The sequence below is a fragment of the Cebus imitator genome, unplaced genomic scaffold, assembly GCF_001604975.1.
Source record: "Cebus imitator isolate Cc_AM_T3 unplaced genomic scaffold, Cebus_imitator-1.0 Scaffold38, whole genome shotgun sequence".
In the NCBI taxonomy this organism is placed as follows: Eukaryota; Metazoa; Chordata; class Mammalia; order Primates; family Cebidae; genus Cebus; species Cebus imitator.
In genome coordinates, this window is record NW_016107353.1 from 1,955,618 (window position 1) to 1,972,643 (window position 17,026).

The following is a 17,026-nucleotide window of genomic DNA, read 5'->3' on the forward strand; positions in this document are numbered from 1 at the left end:
CTCCCAGGGTCTCCACCTGCACTCCAGCCACACGCTCCCAGGGTCTCCACCTGCACTCCAGCCACGCGCTCCCAGGGTTACAGTTTTAATCTTCCCAGCACCCCAAACCCCTCTGCTGCTATCTTCACTTCCAGGATTCCTGCTTTCTGACCCCAGCATTCCACCCTTTGGGCTTTCTCACTCCATTAACTCAACACCAGCTTTCCTACTTCACTGAGGTCCCCAGCTCCTCAATTCTTCTCTTTTTTTCTGGATCCATCAGCTCCTCCCGGCTTTAGTTATTTCCCCACAAAGCCCAGGCCCCATGGTGGAGTCTATCAGCTGGACTCTCACGAACCCAATCTATTGTCTTCCTACCTCATTTTCTCTAAAACTCAATACAGCACTCCAAATTCATCAAATGATCTACTCTCCCTGCACTCAGAGCCAGATTACGGTGCTGTTGGAGAAAAAAACAAAAATCACACTGCCATATAGATGAGGTTGCCACAGAGCTGCCGTCCCATTCCCAGGGGGCTCAGCCCCAGACGGCAGCTCCACTCCACACCCTCACCATCCTCCCCGCCCCCCAACCTCCCCTGCCTCTGCCCTCCCCATAGTGGACCTGCTCCTCCACAGAGAAATTCAAGGCTATTAGACACGCACTCCCTCAATTTCACACCCTTTTACCTAGAAAATGACTGTCCTTACCAATATCTTTGCCTCTTCTCCTCCAATGTCAAAAGAAGAGGTGCTGCCCTCCTTCCAAGACTGGCACTTCTGACCCGCCGTGTCCTCTGAGACCAAGCTCCACTGAGCATCTCCTCTCAAATATGTCTCTGATGCTTCCTCCTCCACTGACGTCTTCTCCTTAGCAAATGGACTCAAGTCTCTCCATCTGAAAGTGTCTCTATCTCTCTCTCACACTGCCACACACACACCCAAATTCACCCTTCGATGCTACACCCACTGTCCACTGTGAGGTAATGCCTTCCCTCACTTACTCGTCAGTACTAGGCTCCTGGGAAGAGTTTCCACTTTCTTTTTCTGTTTCATTTTCATTTTTTTTCGTTCTGTCACGAGGCTGGAGTGTAGTGGCACGATCTCGACTTTCACCTCCCAGGTTCAAGCCATTCTCCTGCCTCAGTCTCCCAAGTAGCTGGGACTATAGGCACATACCACTAGGACTGGCTAATTTTTTTTTTAATTTTTTTATTTTTAGAGATGGGGTTTCATTATGTTGGCCAGGATGGTCTCCAACTCTTGACCTTGTGATCCGCCCACCTCGGCCTCCCAAAGTGCTGGGATTACAGGCGTGAGTCACCGCGCCCGGCCAAGTCTCAACTTTCCCTCCATCGCTCCTAAGCTTTCTTTACCTATTTTCTGACATGGCTCTTGCCCTGTTATGAAATTAAGGCCGCACAGTCTGTGACCACTCTACAGCACTGGGCAATCTCAGCCTTTCAGACCTTCCTGAAACACTTCGTTGGGTTTCTACAACACTATTGTTTTCCTTTCAGTACCTCCGTGTGTGGCCACTCCTTCTCAACCTCCCCTACTTCCACTCTCCAAGTAGGTGGGCCTCAACCACGCTTTTATTATTTTATTTTTATTTTCTCATTTTTACATCGTGCCCGTGTTATCTAATCCATACCCACTGCTTCAGCTCTGAGCAATATGAGAAAAGCTCCCCACGCTATAGCCAAGACCTCTCTCCCAGCCCAACCCATTTGATACCTAATTGTCTAGCCAGGATTAAATAAGTGCAAAACCAAACTCATTCTCTTTCTAACCAAGCCTGTTCTGTATTTCTCATCCTGGTGAATGGTACCATGAGCCACCTAGCCACCCTCCCCAGAACTTGGCGTTGTCTTACGTGGGTCCCTTGTTCCTCCCTTCCTTTACATCATCATGTATACAGGGCTGATGAGTCTGTCTTCTTAACAGTTCTCAAATCCGCTCTTGCCTCTCAAATTCCACTATTGGCGTCTTAAAGGTCCTCATCGCTTCTTGCTGTCTGCCCTCTACAACGAACTAAGGTTTTTTTTCCAAAACACAAATCATCCTGTTTCTTCTCTCTTGCACCCAGCACTTAGGAGAGAGGCTGGATTCCTCAGCACAGCACAGAGGACAGACCTGTGAGGCCTGGCAGGGCCCGTCACCCATCTTCTGCCCCTTTACCAGACAGGCCCTGCCTCTGCTTCTCTCCATTCTCCTGTGCCTTTCTCAGTGTGCTCCCTGGTGTTGAGGGAGGACCCATCCTCTCTTATCCACCATCAAATCCCAATTCATCCTTGAAAGTCTGCTGCAGACACCCTCGCTCCATGCCGCCCTGATGCCCCTGAGTGGTTAGCTACATCTGGCTCCCTGCACATCTGTGCAGTCCAAGCCATAGCCGGCAGGCCACACGCAGCCCAGGATGGCTTTGAATGCAGCCCAACACAAACTTTCTTAAAACATTATGAGTCTTTTTTGTTTTTTGTCTTTTTTTAGTTCATCAGATATTGTTAGTGTTAGTGTATTTTATGTGTGGCCCAAGACAATTTTTCTTCCAGTGTGGTCCAGGGAAGCCAAAAGATTGGACACCCCAGCCTAAAACCTGTCACAATGCAGCTTCCTATCTCTTCATTGCACCATGAACTCTTTGCAAGGAGGCGCTTTTGTCTTTTTCACTTTTATTGCCAGAGTCAGCAAAGTGTCCAGCCATAACAAGCACTCAGCAACTGCTTGCAGAAGGAAGTAAGGAAGAAATTGGGCTTTATTATAAAGTACTCCCACAACTGGGAAATAAAATTATTATCTGAACATGACTAACAAAAATACACATATAATCACAGATTTTCTAATGGAAGAAGTCACCACTACTCTAAGAATATGCAAATCCTAAATCCTTCCCTTTTCTCTCAGTGCAACTTTTTCATAATTCTACCTCCTGTCTCCATGGCCTAGAAGCTGCCACCCATAATTTACCACTTCCGGCAACCTCCCACTAACTCCTGAACATCCTAGCCTCCTATCTGTCTGCCACGGCTTTCGGCAAACTGAGGCTAATCCAACTACCTACCTCCCTGCTCTCACAGCAAGACTATGAGCATGCTGGAGGAAACCCACGCAAACCCTCAGGTTTGGGGCTGCACAGAATCACACTCTACTGCCCCAGATGATCCTTTGAAATTATAGGGCAAGATTTCATGTGTTTTTCATTGACCGTCATTCCTGTTCCCCAAACCTGTCTCTCATATTTTCAAGCTCCCAGCCCCCGGCCCGATGCTTCCCCACCCACCACATTCTTCTCAGCAGAAAACCCTACCTCCTCCTTTCCTGCACAAGTTGAGGACATCATGTGGGCGTCTCTTTAATTTCCTAGACACCCACTCCCTAGCCTTACACACCTTTTTTTAATGCAGTTTCAGGAAGAGGTGGCTTTTCCTCATCCAGTCTAACAGCACCTCTGCATCTGACTCCCTCTGTCTCCATAGAAACGTGACTTACTCCCTGTCCTCTTTCTCCTGAACCTACTACCGACTGGCCCATTCCCCTCATGCCTCTGATATCTTAAAACCAAACAAAACCAATGAATGAAACCTCCCTCCAGTCCTGAGTCAACTTCTAGCTTCCATTCCCTGCTCTTCCATTTCCCTTCACAGTCAAGTGTCTTTAAAAACACTTTTTGGAAATATCTCAAACGTTTCAGAAAAGTAGGGAATGATCCGATGATCATCATTTCATGTTTCCCTAACAAAACAAGACAACTGGGGCTAAAACTCCCCCAAGCCCCTCCCCAGTCTCATCACCTTTCCTCCTTCCCTAGAGGCAACCACTGACCCAAAATTAGGCTTCCTATCCTTGATTATGCACTTCTACTGCAGCTGTTTCTATAAATATGTAGTACTGCTTTTCATGTCTGTACATTTACATAAGTGACATCATATTCCTCACATTCTGCCACTTGCTTTTTACTCAACATTATATTTTCAAGATTTATCCTTGTTAATACATATAGCTCCAGTTCATTTTAATTTTTGGCGAGTGCTCCGTTATGTGATGATATACTACCATTTGGTGTCTAGTTCCTCAGAAGAGCAGTTTCTATGCTCTGCTCTTCCTAGGCCTCCTCCCCCATCCCCCTTTTACCTCTCCAGCCTGTCTTTGGCTCTTCTCACACCACTCAAACTGCACTTGTCAGGGTCCCCAGTGACCACATGGCCGCTAAAACCAGAGGACACTTTCAGCCTTTGCAACATTCTTCTCTAGATTTCCTTCTCCTGGGGCTCTCTTCCTTCCTTCTCCCTCTCTGAGTTCTCAATCACCATGTCCTTCATTTCAATTAGGTTGGGGAGATTTTTGTCCCCAAGGACATCTGAGAATGTCCAGAGATATTGTTGATAGTCACCACTGGAAAAGAGGTGCTACTGGCATTTGGTGGGCAGAGGCCAGGGATGCTGCTCAGCATCCTACAACACACAGGACAGTCTCACAGCACAGCAGATCATCCAGCCCCCGACCGTGAGCAGTGCTGAGGCTGAGAGCCCCTGGTCTAGATGTTGGTCTTCTACGACATTCTGGTCTGAGCCCTCTTCTCTTCCTAGTCTTCACTCTCTTCCTGGGTCACCTTGCCTACTCTTGGAGCCTGCAGAAATAGCTGGGCAGGCTCCGATTTCCTAGGATTCCCAGAGATCCCACTAAACATGCACTGAAGACATTTCCAGCCCAGCAGCTTGCCTGGAGGGCTGGACTCACCCGGACGCTGGGCCGCTCTGGAGGGACCTCGGACACCATGTTGTGGTTCGGTGTGTCACTGTTGGTGGTAGCCGGGCGTTTCCCACCTGTTTTACTGGACATGTCCAAGGCCGATCTGATTTCAAGTTGACCAGAAAAAAGAGACTGGTGAGAGCCAAGAAACAATGGAAACCACCCATCCCTTTACCACACCCTGCCGCCTACTGTTTCAGCATCAGCACAAAATTAGATCTGAGTGCCAGTGAGGGGTGATCTCAGCCACTCCTTCAGCCCTTCTGAAATTATATGCCAGTGATCTTGGACATTGGACATTTCATTTATTTTTTGAGACAGGGTCTTGCTCTGTCACCCAGGCTGTAGCACAGTGGCACAATCAGGACTCACTGCAGCCTCGAACTCACAGGCTCAAGTTATCTTCCCACCTCAGCCTCCAGAGTAGACGGGCCCACAGGCATGGGCCACCATGCCCAGCTATTTTTTTTTTTCCTTAACAGAGACGGAATCTCACTCGTTTGCCCAGGCTGGTTGTAAACTCCTAGACTCAAGTGATCCTCTCGCCTTAGCCTCCCAAAGTGCTGGGGTTACAGGCACAAGCCACCTGTTTCCAGCTTTGAACATTTATTTTCGAAGTCTAGGCCCTGGACTTTTAAAATAAATAATAATAAGTAGAACCTTTTCCTCTACTTTAAAAGACACAACAGCCCAGTGGCCTATGAGAGTGAATTAATTAGCCTCTTCTCTTCTTTTCTCCTCTCATTCGGTGAGCCAGAATCCACAGTGAGAGGAATTAGCATTTGGCTGTCATGACCATATCAGATTTTCTCAGCTCTTCCCTCAAAGGCCCCCTGAGTGCTACGCCAGCCTCACACCTGTCTTCTATTCCATCAGCTCAACCTGCGGGGTGCACCCACCTGGCTTCTGCTAGACCCTGGGAAAAGTGGATGAGGGTGTCAAGCCAGATGGGTCTCAGATGCTTCCAGTCCTCAGAACCAAGGTGGGTGCCTGCAAAGCCCTTCTGCTCTCCTTCCCTCCCCGTTGCCTTCTGCTTCCCAGCTGCAAGGAGGCAGCGGGATGGTGGTGGCTAAGGACAGAAAGGCCAAACGGCAAGTAGGGGGCAAACTTACATTTTCAAGTCAAATTTTTTGTTTTCCTCTGGGACCTGGCCAGTCACTGGGTGTAGAAATGTGTTCCGTCTTTCATTGTGGCTGTAGAGGGGAAAAAAGAGACGTTGTGGCAAAGATGAAGAAGGCAGAGACAAAAGCCAGTGGGTAGTAGACCCTGGGTGGTGACAGGGACAGGTGACCATGTAAGGAGCTTCTGCCTCTGTCCTCCAGTGGGATCCATGGGAGGTCTGGGCTGACATCCAGATGAGGCTGGGGGCAGGGAGTAGGGAAAGGAAGAAAGGAAGCCTGGTCACCTTGTACTAGTCAGTGCTAACTACTTACTAGAGATCTCTGAGGCGGACATAAGCCACACTGAACTCTTTCAGTGGTGATCCTAAGGGTGGGGAAGAGGGGTTCCAGCAGCCAATTCAGCACATCAGGACCTCACGCATGGCAGGTTCTCTCCCGGGAACGGCGCCTGCCAGTGCGCCACAGAAAAAAAATGCTCCCTTATTATTTGCTGAAAAACACTTTCTTGTGACCTTGGACTCCTCCTCCTTATCCTGCTTTATGCTCCATGCTCCGTCTCTTTCTTAAAAGGAAACGAGAGCTTGAAAAACTCCATTATTGAGCTTGGGCTTGGACACACCCATCCCCTAAGTCCAGGGTCTCCTGTCTAAGGACTGCTTGATGTCCCTGAGACCTCAGGGGCTGTCAGGCATGAAGGTCAGTGCTGGCTCAACAGTCGATCTCATTAAGGGATGCTGTGGCCAGGCGTGGGGTAGGGTGTTGTGAGGACGGCCTGCCAGGAGGCAGAAGGGAGCAGGAACCAGGGGTTGGGGGAAGGGGGGTAGGTGCAGAGAGAGATGGGGAGCAGCATTGTGGAGGCTCCTCCAGCTGACTGAGTGTCAGGACAGTTCCCAGGAGGCTCTCAGGGGAGATGAGGAGGAAGGCAGCAGACAGAACGCGGAGGAGCTGATGCAGGGGGTCTAGGCCACAATGGCAACCACTGAGATCGATTCTGTAGGCAGCAACTACTTGGGAAGAATGTAGCATTGGAGATTCGACCATCCAGCCAGTGGGGAGACTCGATGAGTTAAGGTCCTCTTCGCCCATCCCGCTTGAGGGAGAACCCAGAGTCAGTGCCAGTCTACTGCAAGGAGCAGGCACTAGGACAGAGGCCACAGAGACTGGGCCACTCAAGCACGCCCACAGCAGAGGGCTGGCTCTGCTTGACAAGTGGCAGGTCAGGTAGCAGCAGAGGAAGGAGATCTTAGCTTAGTCCCTTCAGTTGCAACAGAAAAGGAAAATAACCTTTTGGGGACCCCCTTTCAACAGCCCAGAACACATCCTAGCCCTGGGGCAGTCTGCTAAAGCTAAAGATAATATCAAAGAGTGCTTTTTCAGTTTCCAAAGCAATCATGCTCAGATCTAATCCAAAGACATGCAGGAAGATAAAAGCACAGCAGGCAGCGCCTACAGTCTATGTGGAAATCTGGGCTTTGCAGCCCAGGCTTGCCAGCCAGGACCCAAAATCATGCACATGTCCGCCAGGCCTGGGTTCTGAGTCTAGCACATTGATCGGCCACTCCCTACTTCCCAAACGTTATTCCCACCTCCCTCCCAGGTCCAACAAGCACAAGCTCCTCAACTTCGTCACAGCGAGTCTTTGCAAGGAAGGGTAGCTGTTTCCGGTTACCCTTGTCTGCCCCTGAATCTGTCCCCTCTGAGGGCCTGAGGGGCAAGCAGTCTGTGGCAACTAAGGTGTCCTGTGAGGTGTCAAGTTGTCTACTTTTTCCTAGTGGCGCAGGGCACCTGCCCCTGCCCCAGCCCTCCAGTCTCCTTCTGCTCTGCATGCTCCCGATGGTAACTGCTGAAATCTTCCCTGCAGGCACTGGCACAGACACACACACACACAGAAACACACACACAGTCTGCTGCCAACCATCACAAGACTTCTAGGGAATGGCACATCTCTCCCTGCCCCAGACTTTCCTACCCAGCAACCCCTACAAATGACGTCCTCATTCTATCCCGGCACTACCAATTTCAAAATAGCTTCCCCTTCACGAGCACTGCAATGCAGCAACCATTGACCTAACTGTGCTTCCTTCTCCAGGTCATCTCAAGCAGGCCCCTCACTCTGAAGCCCCCGGATCCAAGCAGGATGAGCTGCCATCTCAGCTTGCTCTGACTTAACTTGGCTCATGATCCGTGGAAGAAATCCCTACCTGACCCGTCGATCAGCCCGAAACTTCAACATCTTTTTGGCAGCTCCGTCCCCAGGTTGGCAGCCTCAGAGGACCCGCTGACCACCCCGCTCCTACCATGCCTCTGAGAAGTAAGTCCTCCGGTCCAACTCGTAAGGCTGTGGCAGAGATGCAGAGCGATCGGTGGCAGAGACTCCAGCAATTCCCCCTCCTCCCGGCTCTGGCCCTGGAGAACCAGGAGGGCACTCTCCTTGGGTGGTGGTGGGGTCGCCCAGGTGCCCCAGTAGGCCTGTGACTTCCTGGGATTCGGCCAGAATGCTACTGGTCAGAGGACTGGAGGCAGAATAAACAAGGAGGGGATGACATCCTCCCCGTTCAGCTCCCCAAGGAGAAAATGCTGAAATGGAGAGACAGGCATACACAGAGCAGGTGTAGCACTCCCAGGTAGTCCGACCTCACTGAGCTAAGGACGCAGAGTGGCTGGGCGGGCGAAGGAGTCTGGGGCTGCGTTCCCATCTGCACGGCAGAAACTCATGACAGCCCAACCTGCAGGGAGACAGTCCTCCTGCCTCCCCAATTCCCAAGCCACAACACAGGCTCCTGAGCTGAAAATCAACTTGCTTCTCGGAGATCCTTCAGATCCTGTGGGCATAAGGGTTAAATGAAGCTCCAGATTCATCTGCTGTTATTGCCGCCGCTGAGAAGCTGAGATTGATTGAGCAGGTCTCCTTCTCTTCTGTCAGCCTGCCCAGCCTTCTTCTGTGTGGACGGGAGCATAATGAATGAAGCTCCTCTGCCCCCCGTCCCTGACATGCTCCTGTCTGACAGCACCGGGTTGCTTTCCCTCCGTGTGTGGCAAGTCGACCAGATGGGCGTGGACGTTGTGGAACCAGAGCTGGTGGCTAGGATGAGGCTGCTCAGGCAATATTAAAGGACAGCTTCCTCCCAAGGCTTGCGAGGAAGAGGGCAGCAAATGGGGCTTGAGAGGGGGTCATCGTGTGTTTATGGCTGAAAATCTTCCCAGACACGAGATGATGCATTCCAGCTGGTGACTGACAGATCTGCTCAGCAGCAAGGAGGTTTGCATCGATGTTAATTCCCCTGAATTCTCCAGTGGCTAAAGATGGTCAGATGTCCCCTTTCCTAATGTCCTTCATGTCTTAGGATCCTTGGACTGCAAGGGCCTTCCGAAGGTCATCGCTGCCATCCCCCTGCTTCTAGACAAGACTGTTCTCCAATCAATCCTCATTAAGTTCTTTGCTTTTCTGTAAAGAATTCTAGCAAAGGAGGCTCCAGACCCACTGCTATCTTATCCTGCCAAGATGTTCTTTTTGATGTCACATTTCAGGTCCTCTGGCTTTCTATATTATTCTATTTTGTCTTCACATGACAGGTTCCTTTTTTGACCAACATGGTTCTTTTTAGCAGCATCAGGCAGTCTGCTGACATCACAGTCTGTTGCCATAGCAATTCTGTGATGTCACAACAGACACTGAAAGGAAGGGGCTAATCTAATTTTTTGGATTGAGCACAGAACTTGATCAGGGAATAATGTGATCAGTGAATGGAAAAACAAATAGACAACATTATTATTTAACCCATAATGAGACAAGCTGGTAAGATATAGCTGGGGTCAATCGCTGCTCATATTTAAACAGCTTAATCTTAAATCCAGAAGGTCAATATATTCCGCTATTTCCTGGGACTTTGGCAAATGATTTATCCTGGTGACAGGAGGCCTCAGTTTTCAGTTTGCATCCTCTCCCTGTCCCTAATCCAGTTTCTTGGGCACTCTCCTGATGCCTGCTTGAGGTTCCTGCCCGTGCGTAATATGTGCTCAATAAATATTTGTTGAATGAGTGAATAAAAGAAATTCTCCAGCCCTGACTTAATTTTTAGCCACCTGCATTTGGGCGTTGACATTCTATCACCAAGGGCTTCCCTATCTTAGCTCTCTCTTCAAATTAATTACTTCCTCTCCCTGAGAGAAGCTCTGCTTCTGCCCCCTCGCCCCCTCACTCAGCTTCCCTCCCTAGCTCCCCACTGAATATGTAGCTTGGCTTTGATCCACCTTCAGTAGGAGGGGAAGAAAATTAAGCTCATCTGCACAGAAGGAGGAGGGGGTAGGGGTGCTTTGGGAAAATGAGCTTTCTTCCTCTAGAAGGCAAAAATATCCCCTTTCTCTTCAAGCTGAGCTCAGGGGCCTCCCACAGCCTTTGCTTAAGCTGCAAGTTAAATTACTTCTCCTATGCCCTGTAAAGATAGCATGAGGGAGTAGGAACGAAGGAAGGCTCAGGGGCTTCCCCTGCTCATCGGGAGCTCTGAAATCCTCGGAATTAAGTCTGCACACAGACTGTCTAGCGGGGGCTCTTTCCCTTTGCCAATAAACTGCACGGTATGGCAGATTTTCATTTTAGTTATACACCAAGAAGAACTTACAAGAGGCAGGACATTAAAAAGGGAAACAAGCATAGGTAATCCGTGTTCTCCTTCCTCTCTCTTTCCTTTTGGGATGTCAAAAGGCTTCCATTTGTCAAGTACCCATGATTATGAATCCAAGAATACATATTCAAATGGATCTCTCAAATCCCGCCCAAGAGAAGGGAAAATCTCAGGTGGTAAAGGGGATTGTGTGTGGGGGCGGGCGGAAGCAGCCCTAAACTCCAGGGCAGTCCAGTAGGTGGTCACTTATCCACTATGAGGCTGGCCCCGAAGGCAGTGCCATCAATGGAAACAAGCATGGCGGGGCCAGACATGAAGTCCAAGATCCAGCCTGAGTTAGCAATGTGACTTCATGTCATGGGCCCTTCATTTTCTCGTGTGTAAATGAGGTACCTTCTACCCATATGAAATAACAGTGTTCGCTTCACCAGCACATATATTAACTCTATGAAATAATAGCTGTAAACTTTCAAAAATGTAGACCATCTTATGCACAAGAGATCATGGCTATGATCATTCTACTTAAAAACAAATTAAGAACTATGCCAGATGCAGGAGCGAAAAAGTGAAAAACACATAGTCCAGGGCTTAAGAAGACTGTGTATGGGGCAGCGGCTGGGAGTGTCAGGGGCAGGCACTCTGGAAGTCCCGAGACCAATACATTAGAAAGAAAAAAAGCAGATCCTCTCCATTTTCCAAGCCTTTGTCTCTGCACCTACTTAAAGCTTTCCTGTAGTTCAAGAGACATCCTCAGCCCTACAGCACCTCACATAGAGAGAACTCCACAGTGCTTCATCTCCCAGCGTCCCCCTGGAGAGTCACATCCACGTGCTGTATACCTGGCACTACACTGTCAAGAGTGACAAAATTAACCCAAGTTTCACACTCTTCTGCAGGCATGCGTGTTCACACATGCGCACGTGCACTCACACCCCCAGGCTGAATGCCCGGGACTCCCACTGTGATCAATATTGAACGACTAGAGAAATACTCCATTCCTTCCACCCACTGGGCCTCTCTTGATTATCTGCTGTACACCAAGCTGCTTCATTTCCATAGCTCCTGAGAATCTGCTGACAAGGAATTAGCCCAGCCTGGCTTCCCCATCCTGAGGGCGTCTTGGCTTCCAGCATTACAGCTCATTAGGTGGAGAGAGGTTTGCGTGCAAAGCAAGTGGAAAGGGGTCCCATCCCTCCTACTTCCTTCTTTCTCCAGATAGCAAATTCCAAGCCGAAACCGTCCATGCTCCAGGGAGGATTTCTGTTGCCACAGAGGAGGGGAGGGTGGGGAGCGGGTTGGCTCCTGCTCTGCACCTCCCTCTCTGGATCTCATCATTATTTTCAAGGAGCCTTATCTGCTCCAGCATCCTGGCCCAATTAAAAACCAACTCAGTTTATGTTTCCAGCCATCTTCATGCATCTGATTCCTGAAGCTCCCTCTGCCATTTCCGGGAGAAAATATACTTTCCTAACCAACTTCTCATCAAAGGCCCTCTGTTTTCCCACCTATTGCTGCCACAGAAAGAAGAGGTCAAAGAGAATCAGGCCTTGGCAGCACCTCTAGGTATTTGCAGGTGGGAAGGAGCCTCTCCAAACACTGCCTTAGCCAGGCATGGTGGCACATATCTGTAGTCCCAGCTACTCAGAGGCAGAGGCAGGAGGATCACTTGAGCCAAGGAGATCAAGACTGCAGTGAACTATGATCGCACCACTGAACTCCAACCTGAGGTGCAAGACCCCCGTCTCTAAAAAACAACAGAGCGAGACCCCCAATCTCTAAAAACATCAACACCCACTGTCTCTCCTCCATGTGCTCCTTGGAGATCAAAACACCAGTTCTCCAGGTGCCAGTGGCTGCCGCCCAGCCTTGCACTGGCTCCCTCCTTTCTTCTCTGCCCTAGCTCATTCCCCACTTGGACGCCACAGTTATTTCCAGAAGGGAAAGAAGATGGCACCTCCCTACCCCAAGCAAGTTTGTTGGAATATCCTAAGCTGCTGGGCTGCATGTCTAGGAGACAAGCCCCATGCTGCTCCCTTTCCTGCCGAACTCTGCCCATCCTCACCACAAACCCAGCCCCATCCCAAAACCTGTTATGACTAGTTATGGAAGGCTGCGGGGGCTCTACCTGAGCTCAGCTCCCACCACAAATGGAAGATAGAAGAGAGGGCTTCGTGGAGGGAGGGAAATCACAAACCAGGGGGCCAGGTCCAGGTTTCTTCCTCCCTTCCAGCCCAGGCACTGTTCCTCCCCCCATTCTCTGACTGTAGTGTCTCCCAGCCCCTGCTCTGGGCCTGGGTGGTCCCTAATTCCTATGAGAGGAGGTAGGGAGCCCTAAGTTGGCAGGCTGAGGGCAGGAGGGCATGGGGTACTTCAGTCATGGTAATGGGTTCAAGCTCGTGTGCGCGCACGTGTGTGTGCAGGAGAGAAGACATGGAGATCACGCAGGAACTTCATTCTGATCTCCCACCCTAGCTTAGTTCATCTTTAAACTGGATGTCTTACTTTATGGAATCCGATTTGTCTTCTGAAAAATAAAGACAACCAGAGTAGATAGCATAACTGTGCCAGTGATTCAAACACTGAAACCCTTCCATGTTGGTGGGGGAGGAGCTGCTCCCCAAGTCCCCCAAGTTTCCCTGTCCCACCTCTGGGCCAGGGCCTGAGACCTCCTCACATCGCCATGATCCAGAGAGTAAAGAGTTAATGCCTGGCCTCACAGGGCCCTCCAAATCTCCAGGCCAGCATCCTTTCTGGCCGATGAATTATTGAATATCACTGCTGGGTACAGCCAGGCCTTAATTGCCTCAACACTGAAGTGTCTTCCAATTGTGGGGAACTGCGATTCTACCGTTCTACCCATGGGCAGGCTGGGAGGCACTTTCTCCTTCACCCTGACCCGACTTGGGGAACTGGGGTGACCCAGCTCCCTGGAGCTCCTCAGGCTCCTTGTGCTGTGTGCTCTTGTTTTGTTCCCTTCTAAAGAGAGGGGGAATTCAAAGGAGAAGCAGCTGCCTACAGCTCTGGGTTTTCCTCCTCTCAGACTTCCCTCAGTAGCTAAGCCAGACAGAAGCAGAGAAAAAAGGCTCCAGGCCCCTCGCCTCCAAGTTGCCTTCTCCTGACAGCCAGCAATGTGGAACGAATCCCAAGGGGTAACAGGGCAGGGCAATAATTAATTACACTCCCCCACTTCCAGCTCTGAGTTGAATCTCAAACCCCTGCCCTTCAGAGGCTGAGGCAGCCCAGCTGTCCGCCACCGGGTCTGCAGAAGGTCACCAGAACCAAGTCTCTGTATCCCTAACTCAGCAGATCTGCTTCTGATATCCCCACCCTTCCCCGCCCCATGAAAGGAATTTTACTTAGTTTGGAGAGCTGTGAAGCTGGCTGATCCCTCTCCTTCCCCATCCTCAAAAGCTACCACTGCCTTCTTGGTTCCCAATCCAGCAATTTGAGAATCAAGCTGTCTGGTGCCTTAGTTTTCTCATTTTGACAGTAAAACAATGGTACTGAATGATGCCTTGTTCAGTAAACTACAAAAATTTCCCACTGGACCAGGCAGCAGAGGAAGAAAGGTTATGATGCTCTGAAGGCGTGTGGAGCAAAGGGAAAAATAAAACTCATGCCATCTCTGTTCCTTATGCTGGGAGGGAGGCAAGAAAGGCCCGTTTCAGAGTCAGGGAAGCTGAGGTACACTGTCCCAGCTATAGCGACAGGAGAGATCAGACGAAGTTGGAGTCTCCTTGGGCTTCCTTCTTTCTGTCCCTGCTATGCACCCAATCTGAGCTCCTCATCTCCAGGAAAGCAGGAGAGCGCTTCCTGGTTCAGCAGGAGATGCCAGCTTTTCAAGGTCTGCTCCAAGAGCACAGTAATGAAAGCCGCAAACCCTTTCACTGATAACATCTGTGGGCTACAGGTCTGGGGACTGTGTGTGATGTGGGCTGGGGGCTACCCACAAACGTTAGTCTGACCACAGCTGCCTGGATGCAGGGGCATGGAAGGGCAGCCGCACACACTGTCCACAGCCTGGCCTTTATTGCTGTGCCTGCCCAGCACCTCACACACAGAGGAACTGAATAACTTTAGGTTTGATGGGGCAGATGTAGAGCAGGCCAGCCAGCTCACCAGAGCCTGGAGGAGGGGCACGTGCTGTTCCGGTTGGGAGGCTGAGTAGCGGCTGAAGGAGCAGGAGCTCAGCCTCAGATCCCTCTCGTGGGATCAGTGTGCATGCTGCATCTGCCTCGTGTTCCCTCCTGTCCCTCCCCTCCCTACTGGCCAGCCAGGCTATGATAAGAGTCTACAAAGCAGAAGCTTTGCCCGGGGAAGCGGAGTAAACAGGCTAGAGCAGGGAGGCAGCATGGCGAGGGTGGGGGGCAACAGCAGGCTCTAGTTTAGTTTTGCTTCTCACCTGCCCAGGGAGACCCACTCTGCCCCCGGCTCCCCGCCCCCAGGAGGGCTCAGCTGATCTTTTCTCTCAGACTGGGAGTAACGAGGTAAGCTGGATGCAGGTGGATTGTGGGAAATTTTAAACACCTCCTTTTGCCAGGAGCAAGGAGTCTGGAACTTCCCATGAACTTGGGGAGCTTGCCAAGGGCTGAGGGCACAACGATCTCCCTGTGCGCTGCTGCCTGCTGCTGGGGGATCCAGAGGGAGCCTAGGAACAAGGGCCACCGTGGAACCAGCCGGAAAACGACTGTGCCTAGGAGAGCACGTGCTGTGGACTGAGACGATCCTTTGTGAGTTCCCCTGACGCCCCCAAGAGGAAGAGGGGGATTTGGAAAGGGACTTGGAGAGTTGTGAAAAAAGCTGGCATGTGATGGCAAGGAATGGACACTGTGCGGATTGTCCTTAGGGAAAAGGGTAAGGCCGGTGGTCTCAGTGTCAGTAGTCTTGGTAACTGACCACTACTGAGTCACTGTACCTTTCTGGGTCTCAGTTTCCTCACCCACAACATATAATGATACTGGGGTTGCTGGGAGGACTAACCAAGATCCCAAATGTAAATCCTCTAGAAGAATGCTTGGCACATAACCGTTGCTTACTAAGTGGCTAATATTATAATCATTAATACAATAATAAAATAAGGGAATAAAATGATAGCACTATCCTAAATTGGCATCAAGTTGATAGCTTCTAGCTGTATGTGGCTGTTCAACTTTTGAATAAAATTAAATAAAATCAAAATTTTAGTTCCTCAGTTACACTAGCCACATGTCATTGTGTCTCGGGAGCCACAGGAGCTAGTGGTTACCATAAGGGACAAAATAGTCACAGCATGTTCCATTGATGCAGAACATTCTGTTGGACAGCACGAGGCAAGAGATGCTCTAAGCCACATTCCAGTTATAATAGTTTTGAATTCTATGAGATGCGCTTCTAAGTCAGTTCATCTTTCCACCAGCGGATACAAGCCCAGTGTCTTCAGTAAATACAGTTCCCTCACAGTTCTAAGCTTAGCGAAAAGGAAAGGAAAATCGGCCGGGCACAGTGGCTCACACCTGTAATCCCAGTGGTTTGGGAGGCTGAGGCAGGTGGATCATGAGGTCAAGAGATCGAGACCACCCTTGGTGAAACCCTGTCTCTACTAAAGATACAAAAAGTAACTGGGCATAGTGGTGCACGTCTGTAGTCCCCGGGAGGCTGAGGCAGGAGAATGGCATGAACCCGAGAGATTGCGCCACTGCACTCCAGCCTGGTGACAAAGTGAGACTCTGTCTAAAAAAAAAGGAAAATCGCTCTTCCTACCGCCCAAGATGCCGAAAGGAAAGAAGGCCAAGGGGAAGAATGTGGCCCCTGCTGTCGTCAAGAAGCAGGAGGCCAAGAAAGTGGTGAATCCGCTATTTGAGAAAAGGCCTAAAAATGTTGGCATTGGACAAGACATCCAGCCCAAAAGAGACCTCACCCGCTTTGTGAAATGGCCCCGCTATATCAGCCTGCAGCGGCAGAGAGCCATCCTCTATAAGCGGCTGAAAGTGCCTCCTGCAATTAACCAGCTCACCCAGGTCCTGGACCGCCAAACAGCAACCCAGCTGCTTAAGCTGGCCCACAAGTACAGACCAGAGACGAAGCAAGAGAAGCAGCAGAGGCTGTTGGCCCAGGCCGAGAAGAAAGCGACTGGCAAAGGGGACGTCCCCACGAAGAGACCACCTGTCCTCCGAACAGGAGTCAACACCATCACCACCTTGGTGGAAAAGAAGAAAGCTCAGCTGGTGGTGATTGCACACGACGTGGATCCCATTGAGCTCGTTGTCTTCTTGCCTGCCCTCTGTCGTAAAATGGGAGCCCCTTACTGCATCATCAAGGGGAAGGCAAGACTGGGACGTCTCGTACACAGGAAGACCTGCACCGCTGTCGCCTTCACACACATTAATCCGGAAGACAAAGGTGCTTTGGCTAAGCTGGTGGAAACTATCCGCACCAATTACAATGACAGATATGATGAGATCCGGCGTCACTGGGGAGGCAATGTCCTGGGTCCCAAGTCTGTGGCTCGCATCGCCAAGCTAGAAAAGGCAAAGGCTAAAGAACTTGCCACGAAACTGGGTTAACTGTATACTG

The 17,026-nt window shown here is 50.4% G+C and overlaps 2 protein-coding genes across 23 annotated transcripts in view; one reads left to right on the forward strand and one right to left on the reverse strand.

The window, feature by feature from the left end:
- PLEKHA6 (pleckstrin homology domain containing A6) overlaps positions 1-17,026 on the reverse strand; it is a 163,919-nt gene that overhangs the window by 51,401 nt on the left and 95,492 nt on the right. For 21 of the 22 annotated variants that reach the window (XR_001824156.2, XM_037737333.1, XM_017525386.2 and 18 more), the window contains 2 exons: positions 5,844-5,924; positions 4,720-4,834 (listed from right to left, as the gene is read on the reverse strand). Coding sequence is in view for 21 of the 22 variants with exons in the window: in XM_037737333.1 (XP_037593261.1) it covers positions 4,720-4,834; positions 5,844-5,924 (196 nt within the window). In the remaining variant the exon portion in view is untranslated. Of the gene's footprint in view, positions 1-4,719; positions 4,835-5,843; positions 5,925-8,053; positions 9,889-17,026 lie in introns of those variants that run through there. The other variant, XM_017525390.2, reaches the window with a different exon arrangement.
- On the forward strand, positions 16,219-17,016 carry LOC108302029 (60S ribosomal protein L7a-like). The gene has a single exon (XM_037737335.1). The coding sequence runs from the start codon at positions 16,222-16,224 to the stop codon at positions 17,014-17,016; it is 795 nt and encodes a 264-aa protein (XP_037593263.1). The 5' UTR covers positions 16,219-16,221.

What these genes read in the sequence shown, in the direction of transcription:
- LOC108302029 (XM_037737335.1), top strand. Translation starts at nt 16,222, where the DNA reads ATGCCGAAAGGAAAGAAGGCCAAGGGGAAGAATGTGGCCCCTGCTGTC.